The 25,079-nt window shown below is 41.4% G+C and overlaps 3 protein-coding genes across 6 annotated transcripts in view; all 3 read left to right on the forward strand.

Moving 5' to 3' along the window:
• Positions 1–12,776, forward strand: part of ptpra (protein tyrosine phosphatase receptor type A) — a 28,394-nt gene extending 15,618 nt beyond the window's left edge. Inside the window, exons 5-23 of one of the 4 annotated variants that reach the window (XR_013773144.1) lie at positions 2,025–2,124; positions 2,311–2,384; positions 2,829–2,965; positions 3,562–3,652; positions 3,891–3,967; positions 4,068–4,104; positions 4,226–4,323; positions 4,629–4,748; positions 4,977–5,143; positions 5,244–5,379; positions 5,492–5,641; positions 5,788–5,881; positions 7,041–7,117; positions 7,293–7,427; positions 7,908–8,033; positions 8,227–8,378; positions 8,716–8,851; positions 9,292–9,687; positions 10,013–10,043. Coding sequence is in view for 3 of the 4 variants with exons in the window: in XM_079297149.1 (XP_079153275.1) it covers positions 2,025–2,124; positions 2,311–2,384; positions 2,829–2,965; positions 3,562–3,652; positions 3,891–3,967; positions 4,068–4,104; positions 4,226–4,323; positions 4,629–4,748; positions 4,977–5,143; positions 5,244–5,379; positions 5,492–5,641; positions 5,788–5,881; positions 7,041–7,117; positions 7,293–7,427; positions 7,908–8,033; positions 8,227–8,378; positions 8,716–8,851; positions 9,292–9,362; positions 10,013–10,061 (2,027 nt within the window). In the remaining variant the exon portion in view is untranslated. Of the gene's footprint in view, positions 1–2,024; positions 2,125–2,310; positions 2,385–2,828; positions 2,966–3,561; positions 3,653–3,890; positions 3,968–4,067; positions 4,105–4,225; positions 4,324–4,628; positions 4,749–4,976; positions 5,144–5,243; positions 5,380–5,491; positions 5,642–5,787; positions 5,882–7,040; positions 7,118–7,292; positions 7,428–7,907; positions 8,034–8,226; positions 8,379–8,715; positions 8,852–9,291 lie in introns of all 4 variants that reach the window. The other 3 variants (XM_079297149.1, XM_079297150.1, XM_079297151.1) reach the window with 3 other exon arrangements.
• Positions 12,777–15,209: 2,433 nt separating this feature from the next.
• Positions 15,210–16,067, forward strand: gnrh2 (gonadotropin-releasing hormone 2; the record flags this gene model as incomplete). The annotated part of the gene is made up of 3 exons (XM_079296892.1): positions 15,210–15,344; positions 15,477–15,560; positions 16,029–16,067. The coding sequence occupies 3 exons, from the start codon at positions 15,210–15,212 to the stop codon at positions 16,065–16,067; spliced, it is 258 nt and encodes an 85-aa protein (XP_079153018.1).
• Positions 16,068–16,721: 654 nt separating this feature from the next.
• zmat1 (zinc finger matrin-type 1) lies at positions 16,722–22,910 on the forward strand (the record flags this gene model as incomplete). Its single annotated transcript, XM_079297037.1, has 7 exons — positions 16,722–16,860; positions 19,412–19,518; positions 19,644–19,727; positions 19,993–20,128; positions 20,217–20,510; positions 20,799–20,889; positions 21,510–22,910. 7 exons carry the CDS (start codon positions 16,722–16,724, stop codon positions 22,492–22,494), a joined length of 1,836 nt encoding a protein of 611 aa, XP_079153163.1. The 3' UTR covers positions 22,495–22,910.
• Positions 22,911–25,079: the final 2,169 nt, after the last annotated feature.

The raw sequence follows: 25,079 nt of genomic DNA on the forward strand, positions 1-25,079 counted from the left end.
AATTTGTTATGGAAGAATTTTACCTCACAACAAGAGAGAAGGCCAGAGCACATGTGACTGCCATGTGGCCGGCTTTGTGCCGTCGACACACACGCTGCGATAATAACGCTACCCAAACTGGTTTACAATTATAAGGAATTTAATTCCACTGATGTAAGCACGATTACAGTTATACATTGGAGTGTACACTCCTATGACATATTAAAACAATAAAACCCCATTTGCAAAAACCTCACCCGGCTCCTCCGGTGTAACACGTCTGTCGTCCGGGAGCCATCACAGAACAAGGGCGAGGAAAAAAGTCTTAAATTAAACCTCCCACATCTGTTCGAAACACCTCCTCCTCCGTTTATCCCGATTCCTATTGGCTATCCTCCAGGAGCGTATTCACTTGTCTGGCCCTGTGTTTACTATCACATTCAATGACTGTCAGTTACGTTTTAATCTCATCTATAATAATCCTTCAAAATAAAAGTTTATACTTCTGCAACTTGGCAGATGTTTCATGCTTATGTTTATCTTAATTATGCATTCTCAAAACCCTTATGATTATGACTAACTATGAATTATTAATTATGAATTATTAAACACTTTTATTATATCTACTAACTACAGTTTTTTTACTCAAATTTCTTACAATACCCACAGCCTGTTGTGCTCCTGTTCCGTTCAATGTACACATTGTCCGAGGGTGAACACTGAAAAGTCCTGGGAATTGTGCCTGAAAATGCAACAGAACTGGGCGGCGTTCCAAGCTACTTCCCCCAGAAAGTGCATGTGGAGCATGAAGTGAAACGATGCATATCCTCTGCAGCATATTTTTGTCTGCAACGTTGAGAGCTTTCTTGAATTTTGAGTCGTTCCATGAAACGGCTGATTCTGTCGTTGCATTGTCACCACCGCGGTGCAGTTCTTTAGAAAAATCTCTCTAGAAAAATCTCGTCATGTGTCTTACTCATGACAGCTGTGGCTCAGGGGGTCGTTGGTTTACCACAAGGTTGGCGGTTCAATTCCTGGCTGCTATTGTCTGTGTGTCGAAATGTCCTTGAGCGAGACACTGAACACCAAGTTGCTCCCCGGGCGATTTACAGCAGCCCACTGCTGCTAAATGCTTAGGATGGGTCTTGGGTACAACCAATCACTGATGCAGAGGGCCGACCCTCAGTTAAACTGTGATTCATCTGCTCGCTCCAAAGCACAGCCTGTTGCACACTCTCCGCATCTCCATTTGTGTTTTTTTTTTTTTTTTCTTCGCAAAGGCCAATGAAATATTAACATGGACAACCATTACTGAAAGGAAAGATGCAGGCTGGTGTTGAAAGAGGCAAAGGTCACTTTACAGCCTCAAATTTTCTTTTCTTTCTTTTTTTTTCTCCCACATTCTAAGATATTGATGAGCTGAAGGTCTGTCTGAATGTAAAGGGAAAACAGCCTCTAGAGATCTGTTCAATTTTAGCTGAAATTCATTCATTGATTAGTTGATCAAATGTAATATGCATACCACTCTCACTGAATACGAAGCTGCAGCCGCTTAGCGTAGCTTAGCATAATGACTGAACAACTGCCAGACTCGCTCTGTCCAAATGAAACAAAATCTACCGAACCGCACCTCTGAAGCTCACTAATTAACAAGTTCTATCTTGTTCTGTTGTGGTTTTTACTCTGGACTCTTTCTTGGCTTCGTGCAGCGACGGCCCTCAGTGACTTTGGTTTTTAGCTTCAAGAAACGGTAAATCACGTATAAGATTATGGTCAAATCACTCTTCTGTGTTTTGTGCATATTGTTTAATAAGTTTGGTCACATTAGTAAGCTGATAAAACATCCACACCAACGCCCCGAGCTAATTCCGTGTGGTGTAATGAGAGAATAATTTGGCAATGGAATTTGGCATCATTGTCGAACCAAAATACTGACTCACCTCAGTTATTGAGACACCTTTTTGATTACCGGTATTTCTTTATTTTTTTAAATGAATTGCTGAGTTCAAACTGTATTATCCTGTTTCTCTCTGTCTCTGATGTAGACAACAACCAGTCCGATGACATGCCAATCATAGCTGTCATGGTGGCCCTGTCCTCCCTGCTGGTCATCATCTTCATCATCATCATCCTCTACATGCTCAGGTTGGTGAAGTGCAGTTGATGCGCCACAAGGCATGCTAGCTTGAGAGAGGAGACCTGTGGTGAAGGCCTACGGTGCTCCTGTTACCATGGCAATGACTGATTGATTGGCATTCAGCTGTAAGACTAAAGTGTGTGTGTGTGTGTGTGTGTGTGTGTGTGTGTGTGTTGATCTGTGTTGATTGACAGGTTTAAGAAGTACAAGCAGGCGGGAAGCCATTCAAACTCCTTCAGACTGACCAATGGTAGATCAGATGATACAGGTAAAACACCCACATGTGCGTTAGTGTCCAAGTGTGTCCACAGATGTGACTGCATGTGCGTTGATCACAAATGTATTTGTTTTGGGTCCTATCAGCAGATATGTACAGCCAGCTTGACCAAACTTGTTACTCTCGAGTTTTTCCTGATAGGACTCGATTGATCTTGCTTCCCTAACAGATAACGTTTCACTGGTTGACTGCTGGCAGAAGGCTTTTGTTCACTGTGATTACCTAACCAACAGAGCTGCAGTGAGCTCCCTCACATGTCAGTGTTGATTCACATCGCCCTCTGCTGGGCATCTTTAGAGAGGAAATCCAATGATGAAGTCAGTGTTACTTGATGCAAGACCGCTCTGTTTCTTACCCCATTCTCCCCTGTCTTTATCTCCTTCCCACCTCTCTTCGCCTCCTTCCTCCTCCCTCCCTTCCTGCATGTCGGCGCAGAACTCCAGAGCGTCCCGCTATTGGCCCGGTCACCCAGCACAAACAGGAAGTACCCGCCCCTTCCCGTCGACAAACTCGAGGAAGAAATGAACCGTCGCATGGCAGATGACAACAAGCTCTTCAGGGAGGAGTTCAATGTATGGCACACTCAAACACACACACACACACACACACACCTACACACACCCTCTGATAACACTGAGCCCGATGCTCACCTTTAACCCATATCCCTGTAGCTCCATTAAGTGAGTCCTGCCCACAGGGACTAGTAGCCCAGAAGGTATTTCAGACAACAAATGATTGTGATGCCGATCTACAGTACATTCATAGTCACAATAACCAGCTATGAGCTGCCAACTATAGTAGGCTGACTGCCCAGTGCATATCTGACACCATTGTAAAACCTTAAGTTGAAATGGTCAGCTAAAAGAAGAAAAACATTTTAGATAATTCATCAGAAGTAATGAAGAAATTGGTTTCCATTGTTGGGTCACAGTAATAATAAACACACTTTAAAAAAAAAAAAAGAAGTTATTAGACGTGTGAGAACTCACTTCATTGCATTTGCCAGATAAGCAGCCTGTTGCTGTAGCACATTCACAAAACAAATGCATTCGGGGTGATCTGTATTAGACACACAGCAGACCAACAAGAAACGATGTCCCGGGTCACACAGACCGATTTGGAACTGATTCCTCCGCGTTAAATGCATTTTTGTTCCCCGTGTCTTTAGTCGCTGCCGGTCTGCCCCATCCAGGCATCATGTGACGCTGCTTCCAAGGAAGAGAATAAAGAAAAGAACCGATATGTCAACATCCTGCCATGTGAGCAACAACAGTGACACGGACTGACATTAATAAAGCAGCGCTCAGAGTTTTTATCTGTGATTTCAAGCTGTTGGAAACATTTATCAGTACAGTCATAGTAAATACCAGACAGTTTACAAAGTGATCTACTGAGGTACATTTAATGGTCAGAATGGAAAAATTGTAGTGGACCATATGTCATTAAGTTCCCTCTCTCATTATGCTCCTCCTCCTCTTCATTTGCTTTTTGCCTCAGATGATCACTCCAGGGTGCATCTCTCCTCTCTGGAGGGAGTCCCAGACTCTGACTTCGTCAACGCCTCCTTTATAAATGTTCGTATAAGTGCAGCATTTTGCCACAAAAGAGACATTTCTGCTCTAAAGATAATTTGGCGCACGCCTAACCTCTCTTCTTGACCGCCTTCTTTCGCAGGGTTACCAAGAGAAGAATAAGTTCATCGCAGCTCAAGGTAAGGACTGTGCCAGTATTGGCAGCAAGAAGAACGGTGCTGTAGTTTATTTAACAAACAAAACGACCTGATAATTAGCTCATTACTTGTCCCCTGAGCTTCTGCGGTCTCTGTCCCTAAGGGCCCAAGGAGGAAACGGTGAATGACTTCTGGCGGATGATCTGGGAGCAGAACACAGCCACCATTGTCATGGTGACCAATCTGAAGGAGAGAAAAGAGGTAGGACGAGGGAACACTATCACCCCTCTATGTTTAACAAGTCTTCATTTGCAAAGTTCATTTTTATCTGTAAAGTTAGTTGAATCCTTGTGTGAGAGCAAGCATGACTCCTCCTCAGATCTAGTTTGGCTTACTCTCTGGTTTTTTTTACTCATTCTGTCATCAACATAGTTAGATTATTGTTATTTTGGACAACCCAAGTTGTATTGGCACTATCTTTTCCCAAACCTGAAATTCATTGAGGCTGTTATTCCACACGGCTTTGTGAATGAGCTCGATTTTAAATCGCTCTCCTTGTGTTTCAGTGTAAGTGTGCCCAGTACTGGCCGGACCAGGGCTGTTGGACATACGGGAACATCCGCGTGTCTGTAGAAGACACAATGGTTCTGGTGGACTACACCATCCGCAAGTTCTGCATCCAACTGGTAATATATCTCGTCGGTGTGGATACCAGGATATGATTGTTTTATTCTGTGTTTACCCTCCACACGCACAAAGTTCTTTTGAAAAGTATCAGGGCACACACTAGACTAAAAATAGATTTGGAACTTTGGATGTGCTGTCGTTTTAAGTTTAGTGATGTAAATGAAAACCTAGATGACACTGGAATGTGTCGTGGCTTGGTCTATGACCTGGTTTCATTTGTGTCTCAGGTGGGAGATGTGTCTGGGAAGAAGCCTCAGAGACTCGTCACCCAGTTCCACTTCACCAGCTGGCCAGACTTCGGGGTGCCGTTCACCCCTATTGGCATGCTCAAGTTCCTCAAGAAAGTCAAGAATTATAACCCCCAGTACGCCGGGGCCATTGTGGTCCATTGTAGGTAAGTGGATCAAAGCTTGCACTCTTACTTTTGCCTATTTAGTTGTGTGTCTTTTGTCTGCATGCCACGCACAACTCACAACATATTTCTGTCTTGTCAGTGCCGGTGTGGGGAGGACCGGTACCTTCATTGTGATCGATGCCATGTTGGACATGATGAACTCGGAGAGAAAGGTGGACGTGTTTGGTTTCGTCACCAGGATCAGAGCCCAACGCTGTCAGATGGTCCAAACTGATGTATGTCCAGTGTCGACACACTTCATCGTAGCCTCTCCCATGATGCAGGGTTTTCAGTTGGGTTTTTTTGCTGCTTCCACTTGCTCTTCACCTTCTCCTCTCTGTCCCACAGATGCAGTACGTGTTCATCTTCCAGGCGTTGTTGGAGCACTACCTGTACGGAGACACAGAGCTGGAGGTGACTTCTCTGGAATCACACCTGGCCAAACTCTACTCCCCTTCACCTGGAGCTGGCTGCGGTGGTCTGGAGGCCGAATTCAAGGTCTGTGTGGGTGTTGTATTCCTCCAAAGAGACATTGATCATACCTCTGCGTCCAAATGGTTTCATTCCAGTAACATGAAAACAATTGGCAAGTGAAGTTCTGCTGACATATTCGAAGTCTTATGTCGTGATCTCCTTATTTCTAGAAGCTGACATCCATCAAGATTCAGAATGACAAAATGAGAACAGGCAACCTGCCAGCCAACATGAAGAAGAACAGAGTCCTCCAGATCATTCCATGTGAGTGATGCAGTTGTGTGTGTATATACACAGAAATGAACACCGTGATGCACATAATCAGGGTTCCCACGGTACCTGGAAAACATGGAATTAATTTTTTCATTTTCCAGGTTTGGAAAAGTCATGGAAACTGAGCAAAAGTTAACACTTACATGGAAATTGAAACAGTTCTCCTGGGAAATTTCATTGGATGATGTGTAAAATAGTAATAAAATGAAACTATTGAGCACAGAATTAAGATGAGTTTATAAAAACCCTTTACATGTGAACAGCTTTTACTGTATAGAGATAGATGATCCCATGTTGTAGAGCAGGGATTCCCAAAGTGGGGTGCGCGAGAGGAAAAATGTAATGGTGGTCCTGTCTCCTAAAAATTACGTTCCCCCAAAACTAAAATGCATTCTCAATTACGTTTGACTAAAAACGTATTTTCTCCCTGATTACGTTTGTGTTTGACGTATTACAAATACTCCCGGATTTTACATGCGGGCCTTTGTGGAGGTATTGTAGCCGCGTAATGTTCCTCGTTGCTCGGCCTGGATGAGCGCGTTTCTGCTGGAGACAGGCGGCGTGTTGTGGTAGTATTCTGACCGCGTAATCGGGAGAAGGGGAGGCGGTGGTGGTGTTAAAATGTTGATGAGAAACGTGTTTGTAATACGTCAATGTAATAAGTCAAACACAAACGTAATCAGGGAGAAAATACATTTTTGGTCAAACGTAATTGAGAATGCATTTTAGTTTTGGGGGAACGTAATTTTTAGGAGACAGTCGGTGCAGTGAGGTTCTGGCTGTCTGGGTCTACAAAACACGTTTGTTGTTCATCTACAGCTTGTTGCATTATTTCATGCATTGATATTATCAATAAGACATAATCTCTCAGCATTTACAATGTAGACTTGACTGGCACATCTTTTAAATCAAGTAAGTACTCAGGTGTCCTAGGGGGTTGTGTGTGAGGGGAGGGGGGCGCGGATGGGGGTGGAAAGCTTCAGGGGCCTATAGATCATCACTTAATATGGTACCTGGAAAATCAGGAGGTAGCATGGAAATTTTTTTCAAGGCAAGCGTGCGAACCCTGATAATGAAATTGCAGATGTATATAGTCCCTGTGTCAACTCTTCATCAATGAAGGTTAATGTTTTTCTCCTTTCACAAACAGATGAGTTCAACAGAGTGATCATTCCAGTCAAACGAGGAGAGGAGAACACCGACTACGTTAATGCCTCGTTCATTGATGTGAGTGTAAAAGCACCTGGATGAGAGTGGATCGTTTCATTTCATTAATGCAGGCAATCGATCGGCTCTTTAAAGCCTTCCTTTTCTCCCTCCTGCTGTTTATTTTGGTATCCTCCGTTCATCCCTCTTCTCCCCGTGGACATCACTTCCTGTCATTTCCTGCATGTGGTCACAGGGCTACCGTCAGAAGGACTCCTACATGGCGAGCCAGGGCCCCCTGCAGCACACCATAGAGGACTTCTGGAGGATGATCTGGGAGTGGAGGAGCTGCTCCATAGTCATGCTCACTGAGCTGGAGGAGAGAGGGCAGGTGTGTGTGTGTGTGTTCAGATACAAAAACTAGTATTAGATATCAGGTCAATAACTGACTAAAATAGAATATTGATATTCGAAGATTTACTCAATGCTAACTTGACGCCACCGGTCTTGTATAACATGTTAATAATCTGAGTGGTTTTCCAGCGTTCCTTCATGTCAGATCTATAATAATTCATGATATTAGTGTTCAGATGGTGTAATGCTGCAACAAAGAGTCAAAGTAATAGTCATACCAGGAAATCATCTTTAATGGCCATAATTGGAATCCAGTTATTTACAGCAACATGGTGGATTTTGTGTCACTTTCCTTCTTTGCTCACGTCATCAATGAGTGATGCTGTTGGAACGAGTTTCTCTCTTTAATAGACATTATTCAGATGACAGTAATATTTTAGATTTCCTTGAAATGTTCAGAATCTTTGCATGCCCGTTAAGCGTTGTAATTTGACCATCTCCGTTATGGGTCCTGCAGGAGAAGTGTGCTCAGTATTGGCCCAGTGACGGAGTGGTGGTCTACGGGGACATCTCCATCGAGATTAAAAGGGAGGAGGAGAGCGAGAGCTACACGGTGCGTGACCTCCTGGTCACCAACAACCGGGTAAGAAAGGACTCGATGACACAAGCAGAATACAAACACACCGGAGGGTCTAGCAGATGAGACAAATATTATCAATTAATACTTTGCCCTTTCGAGCCCAGATTAGCTAATACGGATTATACAGCATTCTTTGCAATACTGTCTATAAAACACATCCTGATCTCTTTCCTTTTGCCCTCGTCCATCTTTCCAGGAGAACAAGCCTCGAGCCGTGCGTCAGTTCCATTTTCACGGCTGGCCAGAGGTGGGCATCCCCACTGACGGTAAAGGCATGATCAACATAATTGCTGCGGTGCAGAAACAACAGCAGCAGTCTGGCAACCATCCGATTACTGTGCACTGCAGGTAAAACACACACGCAATCTTCTTAACTTGGTATGTTGCTGTTTTAACCTGTATGTACCAGCGTAAGGGAAAAGTTGTATTGTGGTTGCACATGGAAATGCTTCTGGAAAGTGTGTGTGTGTGTGTGTGTGTGTGTGTGTGTGTGTCGGGGTAAATTGTCGCAGCTATTATATCACAGGAAAAAACAGCTCAGGAGAATTGTTCTCTTCTTCCTTGTGGCATTTTAACTGCTCCCAGAAATACAACTCCCAACAAAGCCTGTGTGTATGATGTTTCTGCGCATGCCTACTGCAGTGTGTGTATTAAGGTTTACATTTTTGCTTGTGTGTGCGCACAGTGCTGGTGCTGGCCGGACGGGGACTTTCTGTGCGTTGAGTACAGTCCTGGAGAGGGTGAAGGCAGAGGGCATCCTGGACGTCTTCCAGACAGTCAAGAGCCTCAGACTGCAGAGACCACACATGGTGCAGACGTTGGTGAGGCGCCCTTTGACCCTGAATAGGAAATTGCCTTTTGATTTTTCCATTGTCGAGTGAGGCATTTTGCCCTTCTCACATTTCCTTATGAACTTGTGATATTGCCCCTTTTTCCTCAAGAAGCAAAAGCTTGATTTATTACCACTGCTGGGGATTTGTTTTTACTGCTATTAGCACAAGGTATCTCAACAAGTTTCATTTTGAAAATGGGAGTTATGTTATTCAACTGTGGATAGATGGACGTTGTTGTTTTTTAATACAATTTGTTTGTATATATTCTCCTGTGTTTTACATCTAGATGCAAAACAGCTGGGATTGTACTGATTGTATTGCATTGTAGGCATTTTATACAAGGGATGAATGACTTAAGTGATTGAAATGTGACAGATTTCATCAAATATATACTGACGTAACCTTTCCTGTCCCGTCTCTCTCCTAAGGAGCAGTACGAGTTCTGCTACAAAGTGGTCCAGGAGTATATCGATGCCTTTTCTGACTACGCCAACTTCAAGTAGGGACCTGCCATGGATGGATGTCCGCATACACTTCATACAAACCACGCACCACAACACACGCACACATTACCATGCTGAAAGCTGCATATTCCCATCAGATGGATTTAAAAGAAAGAAAAAAGACTCATCACAACTTTGTCTGTGGATGGGATGAACTGCCCGCAGGTAAAGGGAACAGAGGCCTCGGCCCCGAGGACAGGGCAGCGCAGTTGGACAGAGAAAATAACTGAGATGCCTTCTTGAATATTTTGTAACATTGATCTTGTTAATACAGCCCTTTGCCCCTATTTGCAACCCATCCTCCCCCAACCTCCCCCCTATGTATGTATGTATATATACTTACTGTGTTGCATCTTATTCCTTTGGTTTCAGACACAGTTTTGAGTTTGGCTGCATTTTTGGGTGGGCTTCTTTTTTTTTTTTTTTTACTTTTTAGGGATAGAGACCTAAAACATATTTGCCTTGACCAGAGCTATGCTGTCGCAACATGTGTTGTAGCAGTACCTTGAACATTCACAGACATAATCTGGACTCTTCACTCCTAGACATTCATACAGTGTACACACACACACACACACAGAGCCATTTGTCTTCACGCAGATTTAATTCCACATGTCGAACCACTTACAGTTTCTTTCCTTTTAAGTTTCAGGGGTTCAGATGTCACTCACGATCGGAAATCAGAACCTCAGTGATGTATCTCAAGGACTCAGGTTGCTGCCAAAAACACACAATAAATGCCAGGAGCCGTTCATTTTTTTCCAATGTGAGTGTGTTTGTTTGAACGAGAGCATAAGATGGCAGAGAAGACGCAGTGTGTTTTCACATCTCTGTCTTCTGTCACTCGCTTGGTTACGCAGCTCTGGAGTCAGAGACCATGTTTGGACGTTCAGGACAGAAAAGCTATTTTACTGTTCAAGGATCTGCAACCAACACACTGCTTGACTTTAACAAGAAATTGGAAATGTATAAATAAATACCAATGTTTTTTTACAGCAGACAGTAAAGAAAGTTTAAGGAAAAGTGGTCAAGCTTTTATGTTGAATCTCTAAAATGATTTTGACTCTATTTTAAGGTCTGTTACTGCAGCAATGGTCATGTTGATGAGCCAAATCACAATCACAAGTAACTATTATTGCATCAGAGAAATCAACAAATGTAATATACCCAGCATATTCCTTTTCTTGTTTACAGACGCATGTTCTTGTAGATTGTATTGAGCTTTTCTTTTCTGTCGTAGTTTCCTTTTGATTCTGCCTAAATCAACTCTCGTTTTTTATTCCTTTTCTATCCGCCTCACGTCACTATGCTGTATTGTCACAATTTTAAAGATTGATTCCTTTTTGTGTCCCACCATGAACACGGATGCCGAAGAATGTCTCTTTTAATTTTAATGCTGTTGCGAACATGTTCCTCAAAAATGAAACTGTTACTTAAATGGTGGAGGTGTGCCATGCCATGTTTGCTCAGATTTGGGTTTTTTTAATGGCTGTCCTGTGAGGACACCAAGACTTGAATTACAGTGGGGGTTTTTTGTTTCAGATGAGGTCACAATTGAGGCTATGCTCTCAACTGTGATAAATGTTGTCAGTAAGCAGCATGCCATGGAATTAAAAATTATATATCTTCGCGTTTTCAAGCTATTTCAATCTTTTTGTTTTTAGATTTTAACCGAGAACGACCACATTCTTGTGCTTAGTTTGCATCCAACACTAACGGTCTGAATCACACTAACAGTCTCGTGTTGAATTACTTTTCTTAATGCAAGGAGCACAATCAGTCCTAATTTATTGATGGAGGACAACGTCGTCAAAAAGTACATGCTGAATTTTGCGGATTGTTTGAAAACTCATGCACTATTTGCACCAAAAGCAAAGCCCTTAAAATACGGAACCAAATAAGAGATGAGGTCAGAACGATGACATGGCCTTGATATCGAAACATAAATATATTTGAACTGAAGCTCAAAGCCTTCTGTAGGGACTGAAAGTAGCAGTTATTTGAATTGACCAGTCACTGAAATGTTTGCTGTTTGTGCGTTGTCATTGTCATTTGAGGTCTTCTTTTGTTCCAAAGCATCACAAGTGCCCGCACTATTAGTTAGGTGCCATTATGTTCTTCATTTATTTACTTACTGTCACTTATTGGGTCTTTAATCAACAGAGAAGGGGATGCTTTTTGTTTGGCTATCGTGTCTGTGCTTAAATTACATGTGTTTGTGTGTGTTTGGATCACGTGACTTTGTCTCAGTGTAGTTTGACAGCAAAACATGATACTGTGCCAACCCATGAGACCCACTATTGTGCTATTAAACTGAACTTTTCAGAAGTGCCTCACTGGTAGGTTTTAAAAATACAAAAAAAACATGCAATATGTGGCGCAAACATTGCCATCCTAAAGGCTGTCCTGTGTATTTCCCCAACTCACATGTATGTCCTTAATTACCACCTGCAGACAGATGACGCCCCCCCCCCCCCCCCCCCCCCTTTGAATGACAAATCAATCGGGCCAAACCTAAGAGTGGGTCAGTCATCCTCTCTTTCACATTCCCTCTAGTCTCATATAGATTCCTTGATGGTGCAGATCAAACTACCATTGAGGTCACGTTTAAAAATATTCCATCTTGATTTAATGGCTTCGTTTCATTCCATATCACTGAAATGTGGTATTCATGACAAGTAATCAATTGTGGGTACCCAAATGTTCAACAAAAGAAGATCATAATTCCCCACAACAAATACAATTGCATCTTTTATGCATTACCACAGAGGGAAACCAAACAGTTGTCCCTATTTCGCATCTCTTTATTGCTGGAGCCTTTCACTAGTGGAGCGCTTTGGATGCCCCCGGAGAATTAAAACGCATCTCTGTTTCTAGAGCGCTGGACTTGAGGAAAGATGGAGTCCAACTTCACTCTTCTTTCTACCTTTTATACGTCCTTAATGTCTCCTGTCCAACTCCACTCACTGCTGTCCACCTATTGCTTCCTCTTCCTGTTTCACCTGTCCTTGGACCATGTTTCGCAGTGGTCACTGCCCACTCCCTTTTGTACATAATGTAAGGGTATTTATATTTTATTCCTGTCTGCTGCCTTGCTTATTATATTTTCTTCTCCCCCCCCTTCTTTTACTTTTTTTTTTAAAGATGTATATTGAACTGTATCGGGACCATTTTGAAATGCATTAGAGCTGTTTTGTTTTGGCCATTTTTAATTTGGTATAATTGTCTTAAGCGAATCCGATTTTTTATTTTTTATTTGCCAGTTTGTTTCTAGTGTTTTGTTATTCAACATTTGAATATATGTATATATAATTATATATATATATGATAAATTATATATAATTATATAATGCCAAATGGCCTTTTTAAGCAAGATACTGTTCAAACCTAATAAAGTGCTTGAGATTTTATCCATGCGTCTGTATTTCTTATGTCTTTAAATGGAGTGTTTTTGCTCGTTTTCAAGTCAGGACAACCTGACGCTCATTACAGCTCACTTCTCAATGATGACAAATCACACAGTGGTGCAGAATAATTGCCAATCCTTCATATACCTTATAGATCACGTAGACCTCCTGAGTGTCGCTCTTGAAGGATTTTCAATCAGTGTTTACCCCCCCCCCCCCCCCATGAAATATGAATGGGCTTTTGCACCAATAAATAATTAACCAGGGAATCATTAAGTGTTACTGTGTATGTGTGAACATTAAGACCTGGAATACATTTTAGGGTAACATGTTTACATCAAGGTATCGCTGTTGAATGAAGCGGGTATTGTTCAGTTTGGTGGGCTCAGTTTCTTGGGGTTTTGTATGAGTAGTAGTCTACGACTCAGCAACACTGTTGTGTCATTCCTAATTATAGATAAGGAGATGGAAAGACATACAGTATAATTGTAAACAATGTGATGACAAAGGCAGGATGACATTATTGAAAATCAGGAAAATGTTGGTTTATTTCATACTATGTGACAAACCTTTTCACTGTCGAGCATAATCTGAAGAGGTCCATGTGAAGCAAATCATGCCAGTAAAAGATTCCCACCGGTGAACAACTCTGTTTAAAGCTTAAAGAAATAGAATTCATTCTGTAAAAACTGAGGAAAAAGGTGAAGGAAAGATCAGACCTCTGATGTGAATTAAACGCAGCTGCACTATTAACAAAAACAAATTTGCAGATAACAATGTAGCCTTCCATTAGAACATGTAAAATGATCATACTTCTGCCTCACACTGACCGGTGGTCACGTCTCATCAGTGACGCATCTTGGAGTCATCACGCTGAATCAAACAGTCCTGAGTCCACAGCAGCATGTCACGCTGTCAGTCGCTGCCTGAGCAAGAACATGGCTCTGCATCTAAAATACCTTTCCTTTCCCTAATTGAGAGGGATGGCATCAGTGGCCTTGACAGGAATCCACTGTTTGTTCCCCTGTCATCAGATGCGGCTGTGTTTCCGCTGGCCAGAGGGTCATCCGGGTCAAAGGGAGGATGTGTGATCAGTCAATGTGGTCAAAACAGGTGCAAAAAGAGAGGAAATTGGAACTGTTGAGTTTTACATTCTGACAAGGCCCTGCAGTTTGACCTGAGCAACACGGTTAAATACTGTTCGACAAAGATAATTGTCGGCAGGGCCCAGACCATAGAGGCCAGGAACTATTGAACCACAGATTCTCCCAAACTCTTTTTGTGTACAAATGTTCATGAGTTATGTTGAAGTGGCCTCCTACACTAAAATCTATGCAGTAAGGAGCACTTCTGAGATCTTTTATCAAGTCTGTGTGCTTCACTATACTTAAAAGAAAGTATACATGAATGATACTGTTTGTCATTAATCTGCTAATTAAATGACCTAAATCTGTTTCGGCCAGAATGACAGAATCTGGACGTGGATATGGGGGATGTGTGTGAGCAGATGAGCATCCGGGTGTCAGTACTATTTGCAGGTGAAATTGAAATTGGCCATGTCTTCTGGACCTCTTGTCCTCCAGGGACCGTTCATTTCACCACTGGGAACAGAAGGACCAGAGAGGTCAGCGATGGGCGGGGCAATTAGGGGATGATAATGCCAATGTGCACTGGGAGGAGTACATATATTCAGGAGGGGGGATGAGGTTGAAGATAATCTCTAAAGTATTACACTTGTGAGACGCCTTTAGCCACTGACCAACTGAGGAGCAAGCGGAGTGAGCTTCTAGCGGGACATCTAGTGACACCTGTCGTGACAAAGTTGTGAGACTAAGGTAAGGGCATTTATTTACACTTCTTCTTGTGCTAATATACATTGTTAATATTTGGATAAATATTACTGTGAATGTTGTTGAGACCCAACTTTAACAGAAGGTGTTTATTGTGTGAGGATGAACTAGCTCAAGATTTGATATGTTAGGCTAAATATTGTTTAGCAGTTTAACATTTGGCCTGACAACTCTGTATATTTTGTCTGTAATTATCACAGCAAATATAAGGAAATTATTTAGCAAAAAAAGGCAAACTAGCAGTAGAATAATGAAGACCAAAAATAAAATAACTCAGCCATTAATATGTCTTGGCCTGAATGTCTTGAAATCATTGCAAAATATCAGTTTTCTGGTGACAGACATATCTACTCTACGTACAGTATATTCCTGTCTGTTGAGTTTTTACAGCAGGAAAAGATAAATCGAGGATGCTCAAACTTTCTGCTGCACAAAATCTATTCCAAATTTGAATGTTGGAAAATGTGTAATCGTATTTGAACACTATGCAATTTGGATACATTTTCTAAATCGGGTACCAAAAGATAATAGCCTCTTAAAGTCAGAGTTAATCCATTGTCCATCTTTACCTTTAGGTTGGAATATCATGTGTGTATCTCGGCTGGTTTTGCTGCTTGGGCTGCTTCTATGTGTGGGAGCTCAGCTGTCTGACGCCCAGCACTGGTCCCATGGTTGGTACCCTGGAGGCAAGAGGGAGCTGGACTCTTTCGGCACGTCAGAGGTCGGGATGAGTGTTTGTGTGCCAGCGTGCATATTCTCTCATTCATCGAGCATTTCCCTGCTGAGAATGAAGATATTCTTTACCTCTTTACTCTTCCCTCATATTCTGAATCTCACTCTCTCTGTTTCTCAGTTTTCAGAGGAGATTAAGCTGTGTGAGGCAGGAGAATGCAGCTACTTGAGACCCCAGAGGAGGAGTATTCTGAGAAACATAATTGTAAGTGAAATGACAGTGCCCTATTTAGTGCCGCATGGATGCGGGTTGTATAAACAGCTGTACAAAACAAGTCATTTGAGCTGCCTAATGTCCCACCGTAATCAAAGGGGTTTATGGTAATGACGGAATTAGCTGCTCGATAACTCGTTTCTTATTTAGCAAATAAAAATCCATGTCAATATCATTTCTTTGATTAAGACATGAGTGGAGTTAATATGAACACTATGTTATACAAATGTGGAACAATGTAATCTAATCAGATGATCTACTCAACAGGGAATCTTTCTCTTACTTGTTTTAACAAGAATGTGTCTTCACACAAATATAAGCAGATGCCATCCTGTTGACACAATGTGCCACATATCTATACACCGAACATAAAAACAAAAAGTTGTATTATAACTACACATTAAGTGTTTTGGGTACAGTGTGTCTGACTGTCATGTTGTACTGTATTGCTCTTTGCAGTTGGATTCCTTAGCCAGAGAGCTCCAGAAGAGAAAGTGATGGCCTTCCACTCTACACTGCTTTTCTACCTGAAAACAACTTTATGTTGATTCTCTGAACTGGTGTATTTCTTAATTTTGTCTGTAAGGTTGTTTTCCAGCATTACATGTTTAAATTGTAATGTCCTAAAATAAAGTATCTATTTTGATATGAACTTGCTGTGTGTGTGTGTGTGTGTGTGTCCAAAACGGTCTATAGCATATAGTGTGAATAATAAATGTGTAGTAAAACAGTAGGAAACTTGTATATTGTAGAAGCAGCAACAAAAGAAAAGTGATTTATTCCATTTAGATGTTTCGGTTTTAGGGTCCTGGCATTGTGCATGCTGGTTTTAAGTTTACTGAGACACTTAAATAGAACATATAAAAGATACCATTTGACAAAAACTCAATTGAAAGAGAGAGGATATAAGTTTTTATTTTAGTTTTAATTATTTAAGCATTTTATCATTTATCAAATATATTTTGATAGCTTTTCAATTTGTTTTTTTCTTACGGGGACACATTAAATCAACAACATTTGAAGTATACATAGATTATCTCAGTAATATTATAGGCTGTTATTTATTCATAGATCTACGGGATTATCCCTTCTCAGCACATCACTAATACGACGTCACTGCGCACGCTCCAAGCACTATAGATAGGGAAAAACATGGACGACAGAAGTGTCTGTACTCCGCTGCTTGCTGGGTCAGACACTCAAAATAACAGTACTAGTACCCCTAACGCGGCTTCTGTCACAGATGCTGACAAAGTAATAAACACTAAAATAGATAGCACCCAGGTTGAAGGTGAGTTCTGTCTACAACGTGGACATTCAGCCGTATTGTGTCCTAACTGTCGAGCCAACGTCAGCTTTTTGTTTAGCTAACTGGCTAGCCAGCTCAACAATCGAGTGAGCTACGTTAGCTCCTTGGCTAAATGCGCTAATGTCGACTGTTTTAACGTTAACAGTTAGGCACAATATTGTATTCCGCCCGGTGCGTACATGACTCGTTAAATGTATCGCCAATGAAAACACCCTCTGAGTCCATAGACCACCCCAATAGTGAAACCGATACAAGGAGAAGGCTGCTCGTTTTCCGAGGTCCGGCCGGAAGTGGTCGGCCAACTGCTTATTTGTCTTGCGTGTCAAACGTTAGAATTCGCAAACTAACGTTAGTACTTAACTCAAACAGCCGTAGGGTTTGTATGTATTTAAGTCGGATACCAGCGGTTACGATTAGCTGGTGGGCCAGCAAGGCTGTTTTGTGAGCTAAATAACTTAAATACCATTTAGTGAGTGACATTTAATTGTATCTTGTCTCTGGCATTAAATGGTAACTTAGTAGCGTTACTTAAATCCGTCAACGTAATGGACAATTCACCAGCTAGTTGCAAAACACAACGTTGGTATTCTCAAGATGGTGAGTTTGATGGATCTCAGGCATAATCAGTTGAGTTGTCATTGATGAGTCTAACGTTAAAAATGGTCATCTATCCCTCAAGATACACAACAAAAACCTCTTTTTTTAAAAACATTGTACACATAATTTGAAACACAGTATCTACAATCCCTGTTCTCTTGATAACTGCTACTGTGATTATCATTTGGTAAGTACAGTATTTGAAATGTATCAACAGATATGAATATTTTGGGCATATCAAAGTGCATTCATTGTTTTACTCATGGCAGTCCTTTGTTTATTTCAGCTGTAGATATTTACTTAGATACAGAGGGAAACGCTGTATTTTAGTGCATAATTGTCCTTTTTGCATTCGATTGGAGAGAGTTAATATTCTGCCAACACACTATGTAGACCTTCAGTATTTGGACTCCAGATATTTTGAAAATATTCCACAATCCTTATTCTAATTCCTTATTTTTCTTAACTTCAGTTACACATTTGACAGAGCTACAGTGGCCATTTTCAGTATTGATTCATAGAGCAGTATTTTTTTAATGATTAAATCTATGATTCATTCAGTGACAATTGATCATCAGAAACATTCATATTCACAATTATATTGTATATACAGAACAAGCAAGCACATCTTTGCAGTTGAGAAACAAACAAATATGTTTTCCGAACTAAATTAATATAACGCAATTGATTTAAAATGAGTTTGTTTTTTTGTTGATTTGAGTAATCAACTGATGATTTCAGCTCTGTTAAAAAATGTAATTCACCACAAGACATAAAGGTGATTGTATATCATTAAAAAATGCATCAGTTATAGTTATATATGATTAGATCAAGAAAGAGCTATACACGAAACCATGTCATTGTTAAATTATGAAGATGTATTAATGTTTTAGTTATTGGAAGCAAGGATGCAAACAAACTGAGTTTCACAGTAATATCTGCGTTTGTATTTATTGATGTAATTTCAATATAATCTCTAAAAATGAAACTCACAAACTGCACTGTTTTGGTAAAATAGCCACATCCATAACCAAATCTTTGAGCAAACAGTTGAGCAATTATGCATAATACAATTCCGTGAGTGCTTCGTGTTTCAAGCTAAAATGAGCTGCGTATGATATATGTTTTATTGATGTATAAGTGTCTGACAGCTTCCTGCGTTCAAAGGCTGCATGAGGGCAGAAGTGCAGTGAAAAATGAAAATACATCAAGTAGAATTAATTCAGTCAAGCATGAAACTAAGATTTTCTCACATGCTGTTAATATATGTTACAAATATTTAGAGGTTTTGTGTGTGTGTTGTGTGGTAATTTAGAATTTTAATTATGGGAGGACCTCGTTTAATACTGTCCCAAAAAATACTTTTGCAAAATTATATATATATATATATATATATATATATATATAATAGTGGGAAATAGATAACATCTTGCTTTAAATTGGTCGAAGAGAGTCTGTCTCGAATAAGTGGAATTCAGTTGAATCTATAAATTCCCTCTTATGCATTTTTCCATTTTACAGTAAGTGGCCGTTGCAGTGTGTGTATTGCAGGAAAAGCTGCTTTGCTTGCTGTTGTCTTGTTCTGTGCAGAACACCTGTGGCCAACGAAGACAAAAATGATTTTGAATGTTTGATGAGACCTTCCTCACATGTTCAGACAGTGAATATTGTGCCAATTACCATTTTATTCTGCAGCTTCTAATCGTTCAAAAGCCAATTTGTCTCCATATTAAAATCAGCCCATGAGAAGACACGAGAGCACCAGTCTGAAGAATTTAAACGATATATTATCGAATATAAGTTTACATTAAATAGAACAGTGTAAGTGAACGATGAATAAATTAATGTAATATGAGAATTTAATATCCTGTTTGTTCATTATACTTCAATAATCTTCCGCTCAACTGTAACAGTGACAGTTTATTCTGCCACACAGGAGACAAGAGTGAAGCGGAGCTACTCGAGGGTCTCCTCACTGACGACTACTGCCGCGTGTGCGAGGCCGTGCTGCTCTTTGAGTCTCAGCGGCTGTCGCACTATGAGGTGTGTGCTGCTTTCTAGGCTGTAGTCGTGGAATTGTGTTACAGTTTTGTTGACCTGGCAAGATCAGAGCCTAATGAAAAATGTCTCCCGTGTCCCCCCACCCCCCCCCCCCCCACACACTGCAGGGAAAGAAACATGCTCAGAAACTCAAGGTGTACATGCAGGCCAAGAGAGCTGAGAAGATGGACAAAGAGAACACAAGACTCCAGGTTTGCACCCATTTAGTGATTTTGACTGTATGACACATTTAGGTGCAATCTTAATCCGTAGCATTGAACGGTGAGTGTAACAGAAGGAGGAACATGAACCACAATGCTGCATTTAACGGTCAGCAGTCTAGCTTCATGCAATCCTCAATAGAATATGATTACATAAGAGAGGAGCACAGAGAAGGTGTAAGGGATCATCTAGTTTTCTTCTTTTTTCATTGTTTTCAGTTTGCATACATCTGTCTCTTGTGCCTGTTTATTGCAGCGGACCATGACTGCTGATAAGGACCATTTCTGTGAGCTGTGTAACATGGTGTTTAGTTCTCACGTGGTGGCAAAATCGCACTATGAAGGCAAAATCCATGCAAAACATCTTCGTAAACAAGGTCTTCAGCCCCCAGGCAAGTGTGTGTTGTGTGATGGAAAAGGATTATGAATTTTGTTGACAGTATGACTCAAATGTCTTAAATTGATGATTTCTCGTTGCAGTTCCAGACTCGTACACAGAGGTGCATACTTTACCAAGGCTGGTTCGGGATCCTGATGATGCTGACCAGAGATCAGCCCCACAGGGTGATGTGGAGCATCTTCTGGGCCCAACAGCCACCGCAGCGACCCCCAGCACAGAGGTTGATCTGAAGGACCCGAACAAGTACTGTGCGCTGTGTGCTGCTTCCTTCAACAATCCCCAAATGGCTTTGCAGCACTACAATGGACGCAAACACCAGAGGAATCAGGCCAGACGGGACCTGCTCAAAGAGCTCGGAGACCATGTCCAACAAGGTAACGCAGGATCCTGCCTCTCAGCAAAGCGATAATAATACACAGTGCATCAGACCCCACGAAGCTATTGAGTGTACCGTATTTTAAGCAGTATTGATGTGAAGAAAAATTTCCTCAAGCAAATTTGTCTTTAGTTCTAGGCTGTATAACAGATACTTCACACCACTTTGTTACTGTGGTGCGAGTTAGAAACTAACTAGACAAAGAAGAAAGCAAAGGAAGCTGTGTGCTTATAAGCTATTATTTCGTACCATTTATGCCGTCTTTCCCACTCTCTGTTGTCTACAGCCAACTCCCTGATGTGCCAGATGTGTAGCGTGCAATTTAACTCTGTGGAGATGTACCAGGCTCATATGCATGGAAACAAACACCAGATTAGGTAAAATCAATCATTTTCGGATGAACGCTTTATGTCCACTGTCGTGTCATAATTTGCATTTCTAGAACCGTGGCAACATTAAAGCTCCATTAAGTGTTTTTTTTAATACTTCAGATTAATATTATCACCCAACGTCTGTAGCTTTTTGTATGTCGTGTTCTGGTTTTCAGTCCACATATTAGTTGTGTAGTTGAGTTACGTGGCCATCTTATAAACTCAAAGGAGGGGGGGGGGTAGTGTGCACGACCTTCCCCAGTTAGGTACAGGTGCAGGACAAAAGAAGCCTCAGAAAGAAAACAAGTTAGTCCACTCGCTGAATATTGCAAGCTTCATGTCACAATGAACTTTTACCTTTTTTTTAGGTGTTCAGTGTGCAAAGTACCTCTGCTCTTATCATACGTAAACCCTTCATTGGACAGTCATATTGCTCTGTGTCTGCTGGGTGTGCAAGGAGAGAATGGTTCGACATGTTAAGTTAACTGGAGGCACTTGATAAGCGGATGATATTAAAAAGTTTCTGTAATTTTTCTCTGCTTTCCAGTGGTAAAAAAAGACTTAAAATCAACATTTATTACCCAATTGAACAGCAACTAAATTCCTGTTTCCATGTCGTTGACCAGGGAGAAAAAGGTCGTCGACCTGTGCAAATCTCAACAAAAAGACTACAACACATATGCAGATGAACTGGCAGATTACATTCAGGTCCAGAAAGCTCGTGGAATCACCCCCAGTGCCGGTCAACTCCTCCCTCTGGGTGACGCACAAAAAGAAGGTGAGGAAGAGGAAAAAGAAGAGGAAACATTTAACAAGGGGGATGTCATTGAACTCAACAAACGCATGCCCAACCTCCCTCCCACCACCAACCCTCCGCATCACTCCCGCCCTGGCTGCTACTACCCAGTTGTAGGGTGGCGTCCTCCACTTCAGGGCCCACCCTGGCCTCCCCATCACTGGGATTACAGCTGCCCTCCTCCGGTCCCCCCAGGCGAAGGATTTTCACTGTTAACTAATCCACCCACGAATAGAAAGAGGCGTAGAAAGCAGTTGAGCTCCTCCTCGTGTACGACCTCATCGTCTTACTCCTCCTCCTCCTATAGCAGTAGCACAAGTGATAGCGATGACAGTGAGTACAGGCGCAGAGAAAAGAGGAGGATTAGAAGATCCAGGAGGGAGGGAGACAGGAAGGCAAGGGATGAGGACTCAGACAAGGAGGAGAAGAGGAGGAGGCCATGGAGGAGGGAAATAAATAATGACTCTGAGGAGAGGAGAAGAGAGGAATCCGGAGAGTCTGAGAACGAGAGCAGGAGAACAAAGCCCAAAAGACACGGCAAGCAGAGAAGACGAGAAAATAAATCTCCGGAGGAAGACTTAGAGGTGGAAGGAGTGGAAAGGGTGACGGAAAATGTAATCCCAGAGGACATGATGGACAATAGAAAAGAGACTGAAGTGCAAATTCAGGCTGAAATGAGTGTTGAACAGGGGGAAGGTGGACAGGACGAGCCGGCCAAACCAAAATACAGGAAAGAGAAGAAGAAGACAAAAGAGAAAGTAGACACGAGGACAGAGGAAGAGAAGCTGTGGGATGACTCCATTCTGGGCTGTTAAACTCCCCCGGTCTATTGTCATTGTGAGCAAGACATTTAAAATATACCCTGTCCCTTTTAGAGTATTCTTTATAGCAGATAATAAAGCAGTTTTAACGACAGCCCAAAAGTGTTATTCATGGGTGTGCTAACTGGCGAGCCGTGTTAAGTCAATTTATGTTTGTTAAGAATTGTTTCTCACACATATCCACAGCCAACTTTATTTTTCACTAAGACACTTAATATATTTTAATTAACTTGCACATCTTTCGTCATTGTTTGCTGTAATACTTAGGATCTTTTTTGTTTTGTTTTGCTTATCATTTGAAATGATCAATAAGTACACTTGACTTATTATTAATGCACCGATATGTTTCTGTATCTTGTGGGGGTTTGTGGTCCTTTTAGCAGCCTGTGGTGGGCACTGTTGAGCTTCATTCAGAGCACCAGTAAAGCAAATAAAAGCCCACCGACGTTTGAGGCGGAGTCATTTCATTTCCTTTGAAACTCTGAGTGCTTTCAGACACACACGGGCTTTTAAAAGAAGGCGATCGGAGCACGTCTCTGACAGCCGAGACGGGTTCAGCACATTTCTGATAGAAATGGAATAATATGATTATTGAAAGATCTTTCTCTGTTGCACATCCAAACTATTTTGAGAAAACAGGAGAGTGCCGAGACATTGCCGTAGTCTGGAGTGCTTGTGTTGTGGATGTACTTGCACATCCAAACAGCTCGTAAAGTGTTTGGGGTCAGACAGGTGCAAGAGTTCAAATGAGGACGTCTCTTTACAAACTTAGAAATGAATGTTCAGATGCAGTCTGTGATGAGCTGAACAAAGGCAGTTTATGGCACGTAAAGATGACTGAAAAGAGGCAAAGTAAACTTCCAACCGTCCTCTGTCTGATAAGGATGCACTTAAACAACATGGCTGTTCTAAATGGGTCACAAAGAGTCCTCAGCTGGACAAAACTATGTTTGACCTTAAACATCCCCAACAAAACAACAACATACTTTTTCTACAAGTTTTGAAGGTACGATATCTGGACTATTTTGGAAGTTTGGCATTAGCGTGGTTCCCTGCTCTACATTTGATTGTATTTGGATGCTGAGAGCAGAATGCGGCCTATCGTGTGGCTCGTTGGGACAGATTGTTGGGAGATCACAGGATTCAAGCCAAAGTAGTGATTAAGATCAAAATCATGCACGAAACAACTTGCTAATGTGTTTTAAAGTTCAATAATTGTTGAGTTAGCAAAAGGAAAAGTGTGAGAAGTGACAGAATAGTTGATACAGAAGGTCCTGTAGAGGCTGTAAGATGAAGAGCTTCTGGAGTGAGGTCAAATACAATAAAATGGACGTGAAAATATTTAACTTTTAACAAAATGTGTCTGACGAGAGCGGTAGAGAAATGAAAAGAAGGCTGCTTTTGACTTGAAGCGTCGGAGCAGATAGACCAACAAAGGCTTTCTAGCTCAGCGATGTGTTCAGAGCCGCTCTGAAGCCCCCCCGAGATCTCCTGTTTTCAAAGAATCCTGTGGTCTCGTTCCCTGTCTCGCGCTCGTCTTCGACCCCCGTAGAGCTACAGGGTGCCCACATCCTCTCTCTTTAAGACCCCCACCAGACCGTTCTACACCCTCACCTCTCACTCACACACACACAACAATCCACACACACTTCAGCGCTCACCAGCTTTATCAAGGACATTCTGAGTTTTAAGGGAAAATCAGACATTTCTCATTCCTTATGTTGGAACGGCTGAACCCAAAATAATATAGAAAGGCCAAACCAATGGGACATATTCCTTTTAGTGTGGGGTGAAGAACTTAAAATGAGGTTTTATCTTCAGTCCCTCTTCAACACTTTCTAATGCAGTGTACCTCCGTACGCCATTGTTGCTCATAAAAAGCCATTTGACTTGTGAGTGACGGTATGAATCAGGGTTGATGTCAAGACTTCGGTGTGTCTACCTCAGTGTTTGGAATATCCACACAAAACTATTCATTGTAAAACTGTAGCACGATAATGACTCGTCGGTTGATTTTATTGACAACACTTTTGATATATTTTTTTTATTGGTGCCAAACATTCATTAGTCACAGCTTTGTAAATGTAAATATTTGCTGTTTTTCTCTGTTTTATATCATCGATAAACGAAGAGCCTTTTGGGTGTTAGATTGGTATTTTGCAACCATTTGAAGACGTCACTTAAAGCTCTTGAAAATTGCAATGACCACTTTTTCACTCTTTTATAGGCTAAAGGATTAATCGATGACCAGACAAATTATTCCGTGATGTAATTGATGGCTTATTGACTTTTTCCAAAGGCAGGTGTTGTTGAAAGGGAACCTTCGTTGTCTTCTTTTCATGTGTCTGTAACTGCCGGATGAGATTTAACTTTGTTCCGTTGCCGCTGCATTTTTCACTAAGGACAGAATGAAGACAGCTTTCCACTTTTTACAACCGGAGTCTTCATTCCATTTGTGCAGAGAAGGATCTTCTATGTCACTTGGAAATAAGTAAATGTCTCCATTTGAAATGTTTGAGTATTGATATCACATGAAATAAATTAGTTGGGCATAATTCATTGGCAACTGGAGAAATTCA

Source organism: Melanostigma gelatinosum (assembly GCF_949748355.1).
Source record: "Melanostigma gelatinosum genome assembly, chromosome: 3".
NCBI lineage: Eukaryota > Metazoa > Chordata > Actinopteri > Perciformes > Zoarcidae > Melanostigma > Melanostigma gelatinosum.